This window comes from Marmota monax, unplaced genomic scaffold (assembly GCF_021218885.2).
Source record: "Marmota monax isolate L192 unplaced genomic scaffold, Marmota_monax_Labrador192_F-V1.1 WCK01_AAM20220418_F8-fsc00662, whole genome shotgun sequence".
In the NCBI taxonomy this organism is placed as follows: domain Eukaryota; kingdom Metazoa; phylum Chordata; class Mammalia; order Rodentia; family Sciuridae; genus Marmota; species Marmota monax.
The window spans coordinates 157,143-169,566 of record NW_026693147.1 but is presented as its reverse complement, the minus strand read 5'-3'; the positions used below and the strand labels follow the sequence as shown (position 1 = coordinate 169,566).

The 12,424-nt window shown below is 42.4% G+C and overlaps 1 protein-coding gene and 1 pseudogene across 1 annotated transcript; both read left to right on the top strand.

The window, feature by feature from the left end:
• Positions 1–6,317: 6,317 nt before the first annotated feature.
• LOC124099952 (olfactory receptor 10A7-like) lies at positions 6,318–7,241 on the top strand. The gene has a single exon (XM_046455222.1). The coding sequence runs from the start codon at positions 6,318–6,320 to the stop codon at positions 7,239–7,241; it is 924 nt and encodes a 307-aa protein (XP_046311178.1).
• A 1,066-nt stretch (positions 7,242–8,307) lies between these two features.
• Positions 8,308–12,189, top strand: LOC124099964 (UDP-N-acetylglucosamine--peptide N-acetylglucosaminyltransferase 110 kDa subunit-like; annotated as a pseudogene).
• The last annotated feature ends 235 nt before the right edge of the window (positions 12,190–12,424 follow it).

Here is a 12,424-nt window from a genome sequence, read left to right as displayed (position 1 = left end):
CAGCAATGACAGCTGAGGGGTGATCATCAGCATTTTCTGAGGCCCCTTGTTGGCACATGCAAAACTGATGCTACTTTGCAAAGACACTGTGCTTGCCTGTTTCTAATGACTGGTGGCATGATCTTGTCACTTGATATTCTGAGTAAAATGAGAGGCCAAGAGTAAGCAGTGATGCCTATAAAGTCAAGTAAACTGTGCAGTCTCAGGTCACTGCTTAGAAATTTAGTGAAAATTTGGACATAGCCAAGAATGCCTAGGCCAAGGCCAAGTGCTTGCTTTGGTTGTGCTCCCTCTTGTGTTCACTGTTAAGATGTGCGCTATCCAGTGAGGAAGGGCAGGTACTCCTCCTGTCAGTAGAAGGGCCTTGGTTGATGCAGGCTTGTGAATGTTCAGGGAAACATCTTCTGGTTTTCTTCAAGTATTCCAGGTAAATAAATTCTAAATCATTTGAATTCAGGATATATATGCTCATCAACATTTACAGAACGACAGTGATATAGAATATGTATTATGTGATGTTAACAACTGGTCTGCTTAAAGCAATAAACACCACGATGAATTAGTTGACAGATCTAATTTCTTAATTGTTAAAAATTTGTGTCAAGTGGCCACACGCAGTGGCACACGCCTATAATCCCACTGACTCTGGAGGCTGAGGTAAGAGGATTGCAAGTTCAAAGCCAGCCTCAGCAAAAGCAAGGCATGTAGCAACTCAATGAGACCCTGTCTGTAAATAAAATACAAAATAGAGCTAGGGATGTGGCTCAGTGGCTGTGTACCCCTTAGTTTAATCCCCAGTATCCACTACCATAAAAAAATTGTATCAAGTGAAAAAAAAAGAGATTTAGAACTAATGGGCATCTAAAGATGGAAAATATCTACATTACCACATTCAAGTTAACCACAAAAGTTATGAAAGATTAATAAAAAAAATTCTTGGTATTGAACTAGGGGCATTTAACCACTGACCCATATTCCCAGTCCTTTTTAAAAAAAATTATATTTGAGTCAGGGGTCATTAAATTGCCCAGAATGGCCTCAAACTTGGGACACTCCTCCCTAGCTTCCTGAGTAGCTGGAATTGCACACATACAACACAGGTCAAGCTGTGTGTATTTCTTTGTTGTCTATACTCTACAAGACAAATCTACTTAGCACAACTCAAGAAGCACATTCTTTGGCAAAGTAGACATTAATTTACATACATACATATACATGTGTGTATATATGTAAGTCTCTAAACCATCTGCATATCTAAGCACCTTCCCTCCAAAAATCTGACAGACCCTCCACAGGGCCCCATGAGCTCCTGTTCTGCAGCCAGATAAACTCCTACATTATCAACCTCTACTATGAATTTATTAAAATTTCTTTCACTAACTGGCATTTCCATGTTTCCCAGGTTGTTCTTTTTCAAGCTCTCTCAAAGAGTGCCCCTAGGAATTCTTAATCAATGTTATCTATAAATAAAGTTTCCAGTAATAGGCACCAAATATATTCCCAGGGCAAGCTCCCTAGAGAGCTCCAATCACATTACCTCATTTTCCCTGATGGTGTGGAAGTGTTAACAAGGCCCATTATTTAATGGACATGCAGAAGAACCAGCCACTCCACCCACCTCTCCAGCCTTCTCCTCTCTAGGACTTGCCTACTTGCGGATGAGGAGGTTCTGCTCTGCCCTCACTTGGATGTGTCTGGATGCAAAAAGTAAGTCTTGCTCCATGCGAGATCTGATTAGTTGAGATAAAACCTAATAGATACCTAACTGCAAGTGATGTCTTTAATTTTTCATGACTTCCATTTATTTTAGAATGTTGCAGGGAGAGAAATCAGACAAAGGCTCAGGTAAATGGGTGGATTATTTGCATTTTACAACCAGTCAGAGTTTAAATTCCCCACCACGTCTGCATATCAGTTATGTACAATAACACATGTCTACTTCTAGCTGGACAGTCTTATTTATATTCCAGATGGGAATCGCTGCTAATTCCTACTTCTGTGGCTGTTTAAATAACTTTAAATCTGTTGAGGAACGTTGACAGCATCAAATGGCTCACTCCACGGAGATGAATCCTCTTTATCATCCCCCATTACTTACTTGAAGATATCCACAAATAACATTGTTTTAGCTTTCCAATTTTGCAGGAGTTGTGAGCTAATGCATACTGCCTCTGATAAACATACCTCAGATGTAGGGGACCAGCTTGCTTCATGTGCACCGCCAACTGCTATCATAGACTCAGGTCTAATTGGGGAAGCATGGGGTGAATGTGTCTCCAGAAAACCCCAACTGTGTAGAGAAAAGATATAAAGTGTTCACACTTATTGAGCAAGAATAATGCACCAGATACTCTTAGAGAATTGCCTGTGAATCCTGTTTAAGCAGGAGTTTATTTACAAGCATGTGGACACTCAAGACATCATAACCATGTAGACACTGCAAGTCTGAAGTCCTTGACTGACCAGCTGTGAGCAGGACACAGATGGCCTTTCTGTGAGGTATGTGGTCAGCCTATAGTCTTTGTGGGGATAATTGAAAAAAAATAAGAAAGAAACCAAAAGACCAATTGTGTCTGTCCTTGTAAAGCTGAAGTGGGAAGAGAGGACAGAAGGCAGCCTAGGTCATCTAGCAGGGGGAAATGGGTGATAAGAGGAGGGGGTGGGAAGGAAGAATTCAGGCAGGACAGTGGCAGCTGGGATCCCAGGGACAACAACAGCAGTGCCTCCATCTGAAGAACATGCCTCTGCTAAGGGATTGCACCAAGGAGCTTCAGTTCAAGACCACCTACCTGTCCCCTCCAACACCTGGCAACCCCCTAAAGGAAAGCACACAGATTCCTGAAGATGCAGGAATGTGAGATGCACACTGCTGGGTTGATACACCTGTTTTAAACTATTCTTTCATATGTGGTTTTCATTATTTATTTTTTGGCAATGGAAACAATGCATTCTCTTTTGCAATTACATACACATTCAAGCAGAAAGGCAGATAAACAGGCTATTAACCCTGGGGAACAAATGTATTCATGGGCCAGTGAGAGCAGTAGCATGCTCCCACAGGACATTTCTTTCATTGGTTAGCATCCTCTAGAAAGAAGAGTATTCGAGGATACTGGGTTAAAGCTTAATTTTGTTAACAAAGACATTCTCAGGGGAATAATGTTTTACTGTTAAGAAGGCACAGGTTTTCACGATGCAAATGTTCATTAGCACAATTTTAATTTCCAGAACTACTAATATTAACAAACATCTGAACTTCAGTGACTCCTGGTGAGACCCACTATATTCTATTCACCTACACGTACAATTGGTAACAAAGGTTTTGTCATCCATCCAAGCATGCATCCCACACTCAGGATTTGACATCTCTCTTCCAAAATCCCAGGGATGACCTCACCATCCAGGGTTCCTCAGGTCCTCCTGAAATGAGGGAGGACTGAGGAAGTGGTTCAGGGATGGAAAGGGGGGACATGTGGCTCCCAACCCTCCTGGATTAGCCTCAGCCCAGGCGCACACTCTCACCTACTCTTTGAACCTTGAACCAGGAGCCATAGATGCACCTGGGTGTCTCTGGCATGAGTCAGGTGGGCATTCTGTTAACTGATGCTTCATCCCTGACCACCTGAGCATTCACACCCTTCTGGGTTTCCCCAAGGACCTCTATGCACACCCATCCCCACCCCATTCTTTGAATTATTTTTCTTTGCGCTTGACAAGGGATATATGTGACAGGTTGCATCAGGAATTCTAGGAAGGAGAAGACCCCAAGGTACCTCTCCTACACTATAGGTACTCTAGAGGTTGAACTCTGCACAACTTGCCATTCCCCAGCACAGATGTCTCCATCCAACAGAAAATTCCAGGACTGCCCCCAAAAGCTGCTCAGGAACATAGCTTTGGTAGCAGCCACACCTAAATCAATGCTCTTTAGTGTTCTCCAAGTCCATTCTATCTGCCCACTGGCTGGCCTGGAGTCAATGATTGGAGGGTCCCACTCAACTGTCCTCTTTCAGTTCTTACTAATGTTGAATACAGAGAGGAGCTGTGGGAATCAGAGATGGACTGTGTTCTTGGCTGTCCAGTTCTGCTGAGGATAGGGAATGCCTCCCCTGGAGTTTGGGCAAATTGGGGAAGGGCAGGCTCAAAACAGCAGATAAGCTTCTTCTAGTGTGGTTCTGTTGAGTGTCTGCAAGATTCCTAACTGTCCTTATGGAGGAGCTTGAGTACTCCCACTGCTGGAAATGCTAGAGCGAGCTCCTACAGATCCACATTGAAAAGCCAAGTGTGTGAAGGGCAATGTCTCAGGTTGCACTCAGGCTGCTCACTCCTTTATTCTACACTGAGCACCAACTGGGCTTGGTCCTGAGCACTGACTGCATAAAGAGAAAGACTGAGCCCCATCCTGCTCAGAAGGATCATGCCTGCAGAGGGAAAAAAATGGCAAGTAGGAAATAAATATTAAACCCAGACTTCTAAGGTGCAGGGATTTGGTATGCACACCTAGAAACAAGGCTTACATCAAGTTTATGCATTCAGTAAAAGACAATTTCCCTGGGCTTTAGCAGAGTTGTTTTATAAAAGATCCCTCAAAACTGGTTTTAGATATTCTAACTCTAATATGTTTATTGTGATCTATTTCACCTCAATGTATTTGAGGATATGAAACAATTCTAGGACTCTTCCACATGAGGTGACAGTGGACAAAAATTTACATGGATGTATTTAATCATATCACAGGAAACATTCCACTGTTGATTTTCTTACTCTCTTATTTCACTTAGCATGAAGTTCTCCAGTTCCATCCCCTTTCCCCAGCTCCATCCATTTACCAACAAATGACATCATTTCATTCTTTTTTTATGGCTCAGTAAACTCCGTAGCATATATAGACCACATTGTCTTTATCCATTCACTCTTCATAGGCACCTGGGCTGATTCCATATCTTAGCTATTGGGAGTCATGCTGTAAACATGGAGGGATGTGGCTGTGTCACTATAGTATGCTGATTTTAGCTCTTTTGGATGAATACAATGCAGTGGGACAGCGGGCTCATATAGAGGTTTCATTTCTAATCTTTGGAGATATCTAGTGTTTTCAAAAGTATTATTCCATACTGCAAAATCCAGTTGTTTGAGTTACACATGGTACAATGATCAAGAATCTTCTAAAAGACAAGGCGTTTTTCTGCAGGTCATAGACTGAGCTCTGAAGAATGGGCTTCTACTTTATTCTTTCTGAGAAAAGAGGTCCATCCTACCTCCTTTCAGGTAACATTTGCAGTATAAAAAGAGACCCAGCCAAACTTCACAAACAGATGGAATCCTGATTGGCAGTTAACACATTCCTGTTATCTCCTGTATGTTCTGCTAAAAGCTTTGCTGAAGAGTGACTGCATTTAATTCTCTGTCTTAACCCCCTCCTCCTTCTCCTCTACCTCCTTATCTGGTCCTCCTTCATCCATATCTTTTGTTCCTTGTCATTGGTTTTTGTTGTTGTTTTGTGTTTATATTATTACCTAGAAGTTGATCTAGAAGTTGAGGTAGTCTTTCTTGGTTTTTAACATATTAAATATTTTCTGATCAATATGTTAATTGTACTTCACAAATTTAAAAAAAATCATTTACTAATTTAGTAAATCCTGAAACTACAAAAGAACAGTAAAATCATTCAACTTTACAAAAAAATAAAATAAAATCAATAGTTTAGGGACAGACAGCAAAATTGCCACCAGTAAAGGGAATTGGGCAAGAAGGTAATCATACAAAAAAATCTAGGAGTGCTTGGGGAATCTATAGGCAGTCACACCAAGAGGAAGGAAGGAGTTAAAAAATACACATCTCTCCATTGGCTGAAACATCACTGATGGAGTTAATGTTGAAACACCCCAAAGTGGTGAACTGTGGCAGTGTATGAAGTAAATACATGAAACTTCTTACCTGAAGCCATCCAAAATGAAGGGGGAGAAAAAATTGGTGAGACATCTCTCCTCTCCTCTCCTCTCCTCTCCTCTCCTCTGTTCTCCCCCTTTGTCCTCCCCTCTCCCTCTCTTCCATGAGGCTCTGTTTTCCAGCAATGTGATGAGAGCAGTTGACTTGGACACAGGCTGCAGATTGGTTCATCAAAATCATCACATAATTCCCTGAGTTATGATCATTACATAAGCTGCTTCTTGGGTGTTTTTCCATTGAGAGAAGATGTACAAAAGATGTAGACAAAAGACCTTCGTGCATAAGGTTTCCAGCTCATCTCCCCTTTCTGTTCTCTTGCTTAGCTCTCTGTGGCCACTGCATCAGAACACAGCTTCAGAGAGGGAGAAATGTTCAATCACACCAGAGTGACCCAGTTCATCCTCAGGGGCTTCTCAGACATCCCAGAATGGAGATTAGTGGCGGTCTTATTTTTCTCTTTGGTCTACGCCTTTGCCCTCCTGGGGAATATCCTTGTCATCACAGCTGTGGTTACAGACAGCCGCCTCCACTCGCCCATGTACTTCTTTCTGAAGAATCTGTGTTTTGTGGATCTAAGCTACACCTCGGTCACCATCCCCAAGGCACTGGAAACCACCCTTCAGGGATCTGGGGTCATTTCCTACTTTGAGTGTGTCATTCAGTTTTACATATTTTTTATACTTGGTTCAACCGAGTACTTTCTGCTCACGGCCATGGCTTATGACCGGTGCATGGCCATTTACAGGCCCTTGCTCTATGGGGCCGTCATGAGCCAGAGGCTTTGCTGTGCCTTGGTGGTCCTGGCCTGGGTGGGTGGGGCCCTCTATGCAGCCTTCCTGGCCCTCAACACCTTCTCCCTTCCCTTCTGTGGGCCCAATGTTGTTGAGCACTTCTGCGACATTCCTCCTCTCATGAGACTCTCCTGTGCCGACTTCCACTCCAGCGAGGAGATGGTCTTCGCTGTGGGCAGCTGTGTCATCATGAACTCCTTTGCCCTCAAGGTCCTCTCCTACATCCGCATCATCTCCACCCTCCTGTGGATGCCCTCCGTGGATGGCCGGTGGAAGGCCTTCTCCACCTGCTCCTCCCACCTGACCACGGTCCTTCTGTTTTACACCAATGCAAGCTTCACCTACTTGAAGTCTGCGTCTCAGTACTCCCCCACCCAGGGTTGCCTGGCATCCATTTTCTACTCCATCCTCACCCCTTCCTTGAATCCTGTCATCTACTGTCTGAGGAACCGAGACATGAAGGTTGCGCTACACAGACTGTACTGTCAGAGAAAGTTCTGAGTGCTAGTGACCGCACAGTGTGGGCTCGTGTCCAGGGGTCTGATGACCAGGGGGTGCAGACAAACCTTACCCCATTCCTCCCCTTGATTCTTCACCCACACGGCCATCTGCTGCTTCTCCTCTCTCTCCAGATGGTCTTTTGCTTCAGTGGTTTTATATACTTTTCCACCACAGAAAAACAAATTTTGATTTCTTCAGTTAGTACCCTAAAAATCACTTCTTTTATATTTATTTTTTAGTTGGACACAATATCTTTATTGTGTCTATAAAAAATTCTTCTTCCATCCAGTGTATCTGTAAGAATTCATGTTCTTTTTTTTTTCCTCTGAGCTTTTCTTATATGGTACTCTCAAATCTTTATCATCATTCTCATGTAATGGACCCTAATCTTGAATTTTGATCTCTCTCTTGACACCGTGTCTTTGAATGTAACATAATAAACACATTTTTAACCTTTCTAAAATCTACTTATTCCTTTCCCTCTCTTTCAAACTGCCTTACTATTCCTAATTCAGTTATTTAGCCCCTATTCTGCTTAGATCTTGAAGCCAATGAGTAGAACCCATTCTCATTTCATCTTTGAAGTTGTTGAAAATGGAAAGCCATATTGAAATGGAAATGGAAATGGAAAGCTATCCATACGCTCTAACACTAGCTATTATCCCAGACCCAATAATCTAAGTTTAGACATTGTTTAGCTTTTGACAGCTCCTTCTTTGAAATAGCATCAAGTTAAATAAAATAAAAAGTTTTGTTGTGATCTATGTGATAGAGTGCATTGAACATTCAGAATTGACAATCACATGATTTGGTGATGAAATGATTGACAAATTTTTAATTTTTAAATATAAAGCAGGTTTTGTTTCCCATAAGGTAGTTATTATGTGAATATTATAAGTTACTTTATTCTATAAGTTTTCTCAATGCACAAAAAATGACAAAGTGCTCATTGAAAGTGGGCCTAAGTTAGTTGAAATGTATGTTAGGAATTCAAGGACAAAACACTGACAAAATAAAACCATATATAATGGTTAAAAAAAAGGAAGAAAGATTTCAAGACCGTGAGAGGTAGATGGCCAACTAGAGTTCCCAAGGTTCAAAGCCTGTTAACTGCTGCCGCCTCTTAAACCTTCCAAAACACTGATATAGCTGCTGTCCTCTTCCTACTACCTCCAGAAACATTCTTGCCAGTAGTGGCAGCAGTTGGAGTCAATTACCCCCTTCTTGCTCTCCCTCAAGAAGCTCCAGATGGTGTCTTCCGTGGGCAACGTGGCCGACACCACAGAACCAACGAAACGTATGCTTTCCTTCCAAGGGTTAGCTGAGTTGGTACATCGAGAATATCAGGCAGGAGATTTTGAGGCAGCTGAAAGACACTCCATGCAGCTCTGGAGACAAGAGCCAGACAATACTGGTGTGCTTTTATTACTTTCATCTATACACTTCCAGTGTCGAAGGCTGGACAGATCTGCTCACTTTAGCACCCTGGCAATTAAACAGAACCCCCTTCTGGCAGAAGCCTATTCGAATATGGGGAATGTGTACAAGGAAAGAGGGCAATTGCAGGAAGCAATTGAACATTATCGACATGCATTGCGTCTCAAGCCTGATTTCATCGATGGTTATATTAACCTAGCAGCTGCATTGGTAGCAGCAGGTGATATGGAAGGAGCAGTACAAGCTTATGTCTCTGCTCTTCAGTACAATCCTGATTTGTACTGTGTTCGCAGTGACCTGGGGAACCTGCTTAAAGCCCTGGGTCGCTTGGAAGAAGCCAAGGCATGTTATTTGAAAGCAATTGAGATGCAACCGAACTTTGCAGTAGCTTGGAGTAATCTTGGCTGTGTTTTCAATGCACAAGGGGAAATTTGGCTTGCAATCCATCACTTTGAAAAGGCTGTTACACTTGACCCAAATTTTCTGGATGCTTATATCAATTTAGGAAATGTTTTGAAAGAGGCATGCATTTTTGACAGAGCTGTGGCAGCTTACCTTCGTGCCCTAAGCTTGAGTCCAAATCATGCAGTGGTACATGGCAACCTGGCTTGTGTATACTATGAGCAAGGCCTGATAGATTTGGCAATAGACACCTACAGGCGAGCTATTGAACTACAACCACATTTCCCTGATGCTTACTGCAACCTAGCCAATGCTCTCAAAGAGAAGGGCAGTGTTGCTGAAGCAGAAGATTGCTATAACACAGCTCTTCGTCTATGTCCCACCCATGCAGACTCTCTGAATAACCTAGCCAATATCAAATGAGAACAGGGAAACATTGAAGAGGCAGTTCACTTGTATCGTAAAGCATTAGAAGTCTTCCCAGAGTTTGCTGCTGCCCATTCAAATTTAGCAAGTGTACTACAGCAGCAGGGCAAGCTGCAGGAAGCTCTGATGCATTATAAAGAAGCTATTCGAATAAGTCCTACCTTTGCTGATGCCTACTCTAATATGGGAAACACTCTAAAGGAGATGCAGGATGTTCAGGGAGCCTTGCAGTGTTATACTCGTGCCATCCAGATTAACCCTGCATTTGCAGATGCCCACAGCAATCTGGCTTCCATTCACAAGGATTCAGGGAATATTCCAGAAGCAATAGCTTCTTACCGCACAGCTCTGAAACTTAAGCCTGATTTTCCTGATGCTTATTGTAACTTGGCTCATTGCCTACAGATTGTCTGTGATTGGACAGACTATGATGAGCGAATGAAGAAGTTGGTCAATATTGTGGCTGACCAGTTAGAGAAGAACAGGTTACCTTCTGTGCATCCTCATCATACTATGTTGTATCCTCTTTCTCATGGCTTCAGGAAGGCTATTGCTGAGAGGCATGGGAACCTCTGCTTGGATAAGATTAATGTCCTTCATAAACCACCATATGAACATCCAAAAGACCTGAAGCTCAGTGATGGTCGACTGCGTGTAGGATATGTGAGTTCTGACTTTGGGAATCATTCTACTTCTCACCTTATGCAGTCTATTCCAGGCATGCACAATCCTGATAAATTTGAGGTATTCTGTTATGCCCTGAGTCCAGATGATGGCACAAACTTTCGAGTAAAGGTGATGGCAGAAGCCAATCATTTCATTGAACTTTCTCAGATTCCATGCAATGGAAAAGCAGCTGATCGCATCCATCAGGATGGAATTCATATTCTTGTAAATATGAATGGTTATACCAAGGGTGCTAGAAATGAGCTCTTTGCTCTCAGGCCAGTTCCTATGCAGGCAATGTGGCTGGGATATCCTGGGACTAGTGGTGCACTTTTCATGGATTATATCATCACTGATCAGGAAACTTCACCAGCTGAAGTTGCTGAGCAGTATTCTGAGAAACCGGCTTACATGCCCCATACTTTCTTTACTGGTGATCATGCTAATATGTTCCCTCATCTGAAGAAAAAAGCAGTCATTGATTTTAAGTCCAATGGCCACATTTATGACAATCGGGTAGTTCTGAATGGCATCGATCTCAAAGCATTTCTTGATAGTCTACCAGATGTGAAAATTGTCAAGATGAAATGTCCTGATGGAGGAGACAACGCAGATAGCAGTAACACAGCTCTTAATATGCCTGTCATTCCCATGAACACCATTGCAGAAGCAGTTATTGAAATGATTAACAGGGGACAAATTCAGATAACAATTAATGGATTCAGTATTAGCAATGGACTGGCAACTACACAGATCAACAATAAGGCTGCAACTGGAGAGGAGGTGCCCCGTACCATTATTGTAACCACACGTTCTCAGTATGGGTTACCAGAAGATGCCATCGTGTACTGTAACTTTAATCAATTATATAAGATTGACCCTTCTACTTTGCAGATGTGGGCAAATATTCTGAAACGTGTTCCCAATAGTGTGCTGTGGCTCTTGCGTTTTCCAGCAGTAGGAGAGCCCAATATCCAACAATATGCACAAAACATGGGCCTTCCCCAGAACCGTATCATTTTTTCTCCTGTTGCTCCTAAAGAGGAACATGTCAGGAGAGGCCAGCTGGCTGATGTCTGCCTGGACACTCCACTCTGTAATGGGCACACCACAGGGATGGATGTACTTTGGGCAGGGACACCCATGGTGACTATGCCAGGACAGACCCTTGCTTCCAGAGTTGCAGCTTCCCAGCTCACTTGCTTAGGTTGTCTTGAGCTTATTGCTAAAAATAGACAAGAATATGAAGACATAGCTGTGAAACTGGGAACTGATCTGGAATACCTAAAGAAAATTCGTGGCAAAGTCTGGAAGCAGAGAATATCTAGCCCTCTGTTCAACACCAAACAATACACAATGGAACTAGAGCAGCTCTATCTGCAGATGTGGGAGCATTATGCAGCTGGCAACAAACCTGACCACATGATTAAGCCTGTCGAAGTCACTGAGTCAGCCTAAATAAAGACTATGCACAGGAGAATTACCCCATACCTGAGCCTCAACCTTCTGGGGGAAAGGGAACTAGATAACACAATTTTTACTTATCTGTACAGTACCATGTTGCAGATGGGTGATATATAATGGTAATAGAATAGCACAGCCAGATTTGCTTCCTGCATGATAGGGAGAGACACAGAGATGGAAAACTGCTGTTCCACAAGGAATCTCCGTAGTTTTGCAGCAACCAGGTGGTGCATAGGTCTGGAAGGTCTGATCTCCCTTGGTCTTCCATGGGATGGTTAGTATGGAAAGGAAATATAGATTGTCCATCCGTTTTGTGATTCCATGGATTGATTGAGTCTTCTGAATTAATTTTTTTCTTTATATTTTGAATATTGGAGCTTTTAAAAATGTTTGGTTTCAGGTATTTTTATTCATGTGAAGTGTTTTTGATTTTCTTGAGATAAGGTTTTAAGCTAAAATGTGGCTCCCTGTTTTAGTTTCTGAACTCTTGACAGATTGACAGGGACTTTGCTGGTGTAGTCTTTTTATAGGTTTTATAAACCACTTGAGCCTATATCAGTCATTTTAGTGTTTGACCTGATGTTTGGAGCTACCAGTGCTTTGTTGCTTTAGATTACTGATTTTTTTTTTCTGGTCCATTTTCCATTTCCTTCTCTCTTCCTCCACCTCCTTTAAAAATTCTCCTGTAATTTAGCTAACCGAGTATGATTGAAAACATCCCAGAGTGTTTCTCTTAAACACACCATCTGGTGCCAAATGAAAAATTTAGGAGTGATTATCAGTTATGA

Bases quoted from the DNA above. Each gene is read 5' to 3' on its own strand.
- LOC124099952 (XM_046455222.1), top strand. From the start codon at position 6,318: ATGTTCAATCACACCAGAGTGACCCAGTTCATCCTCAGGGGCTTCTCA.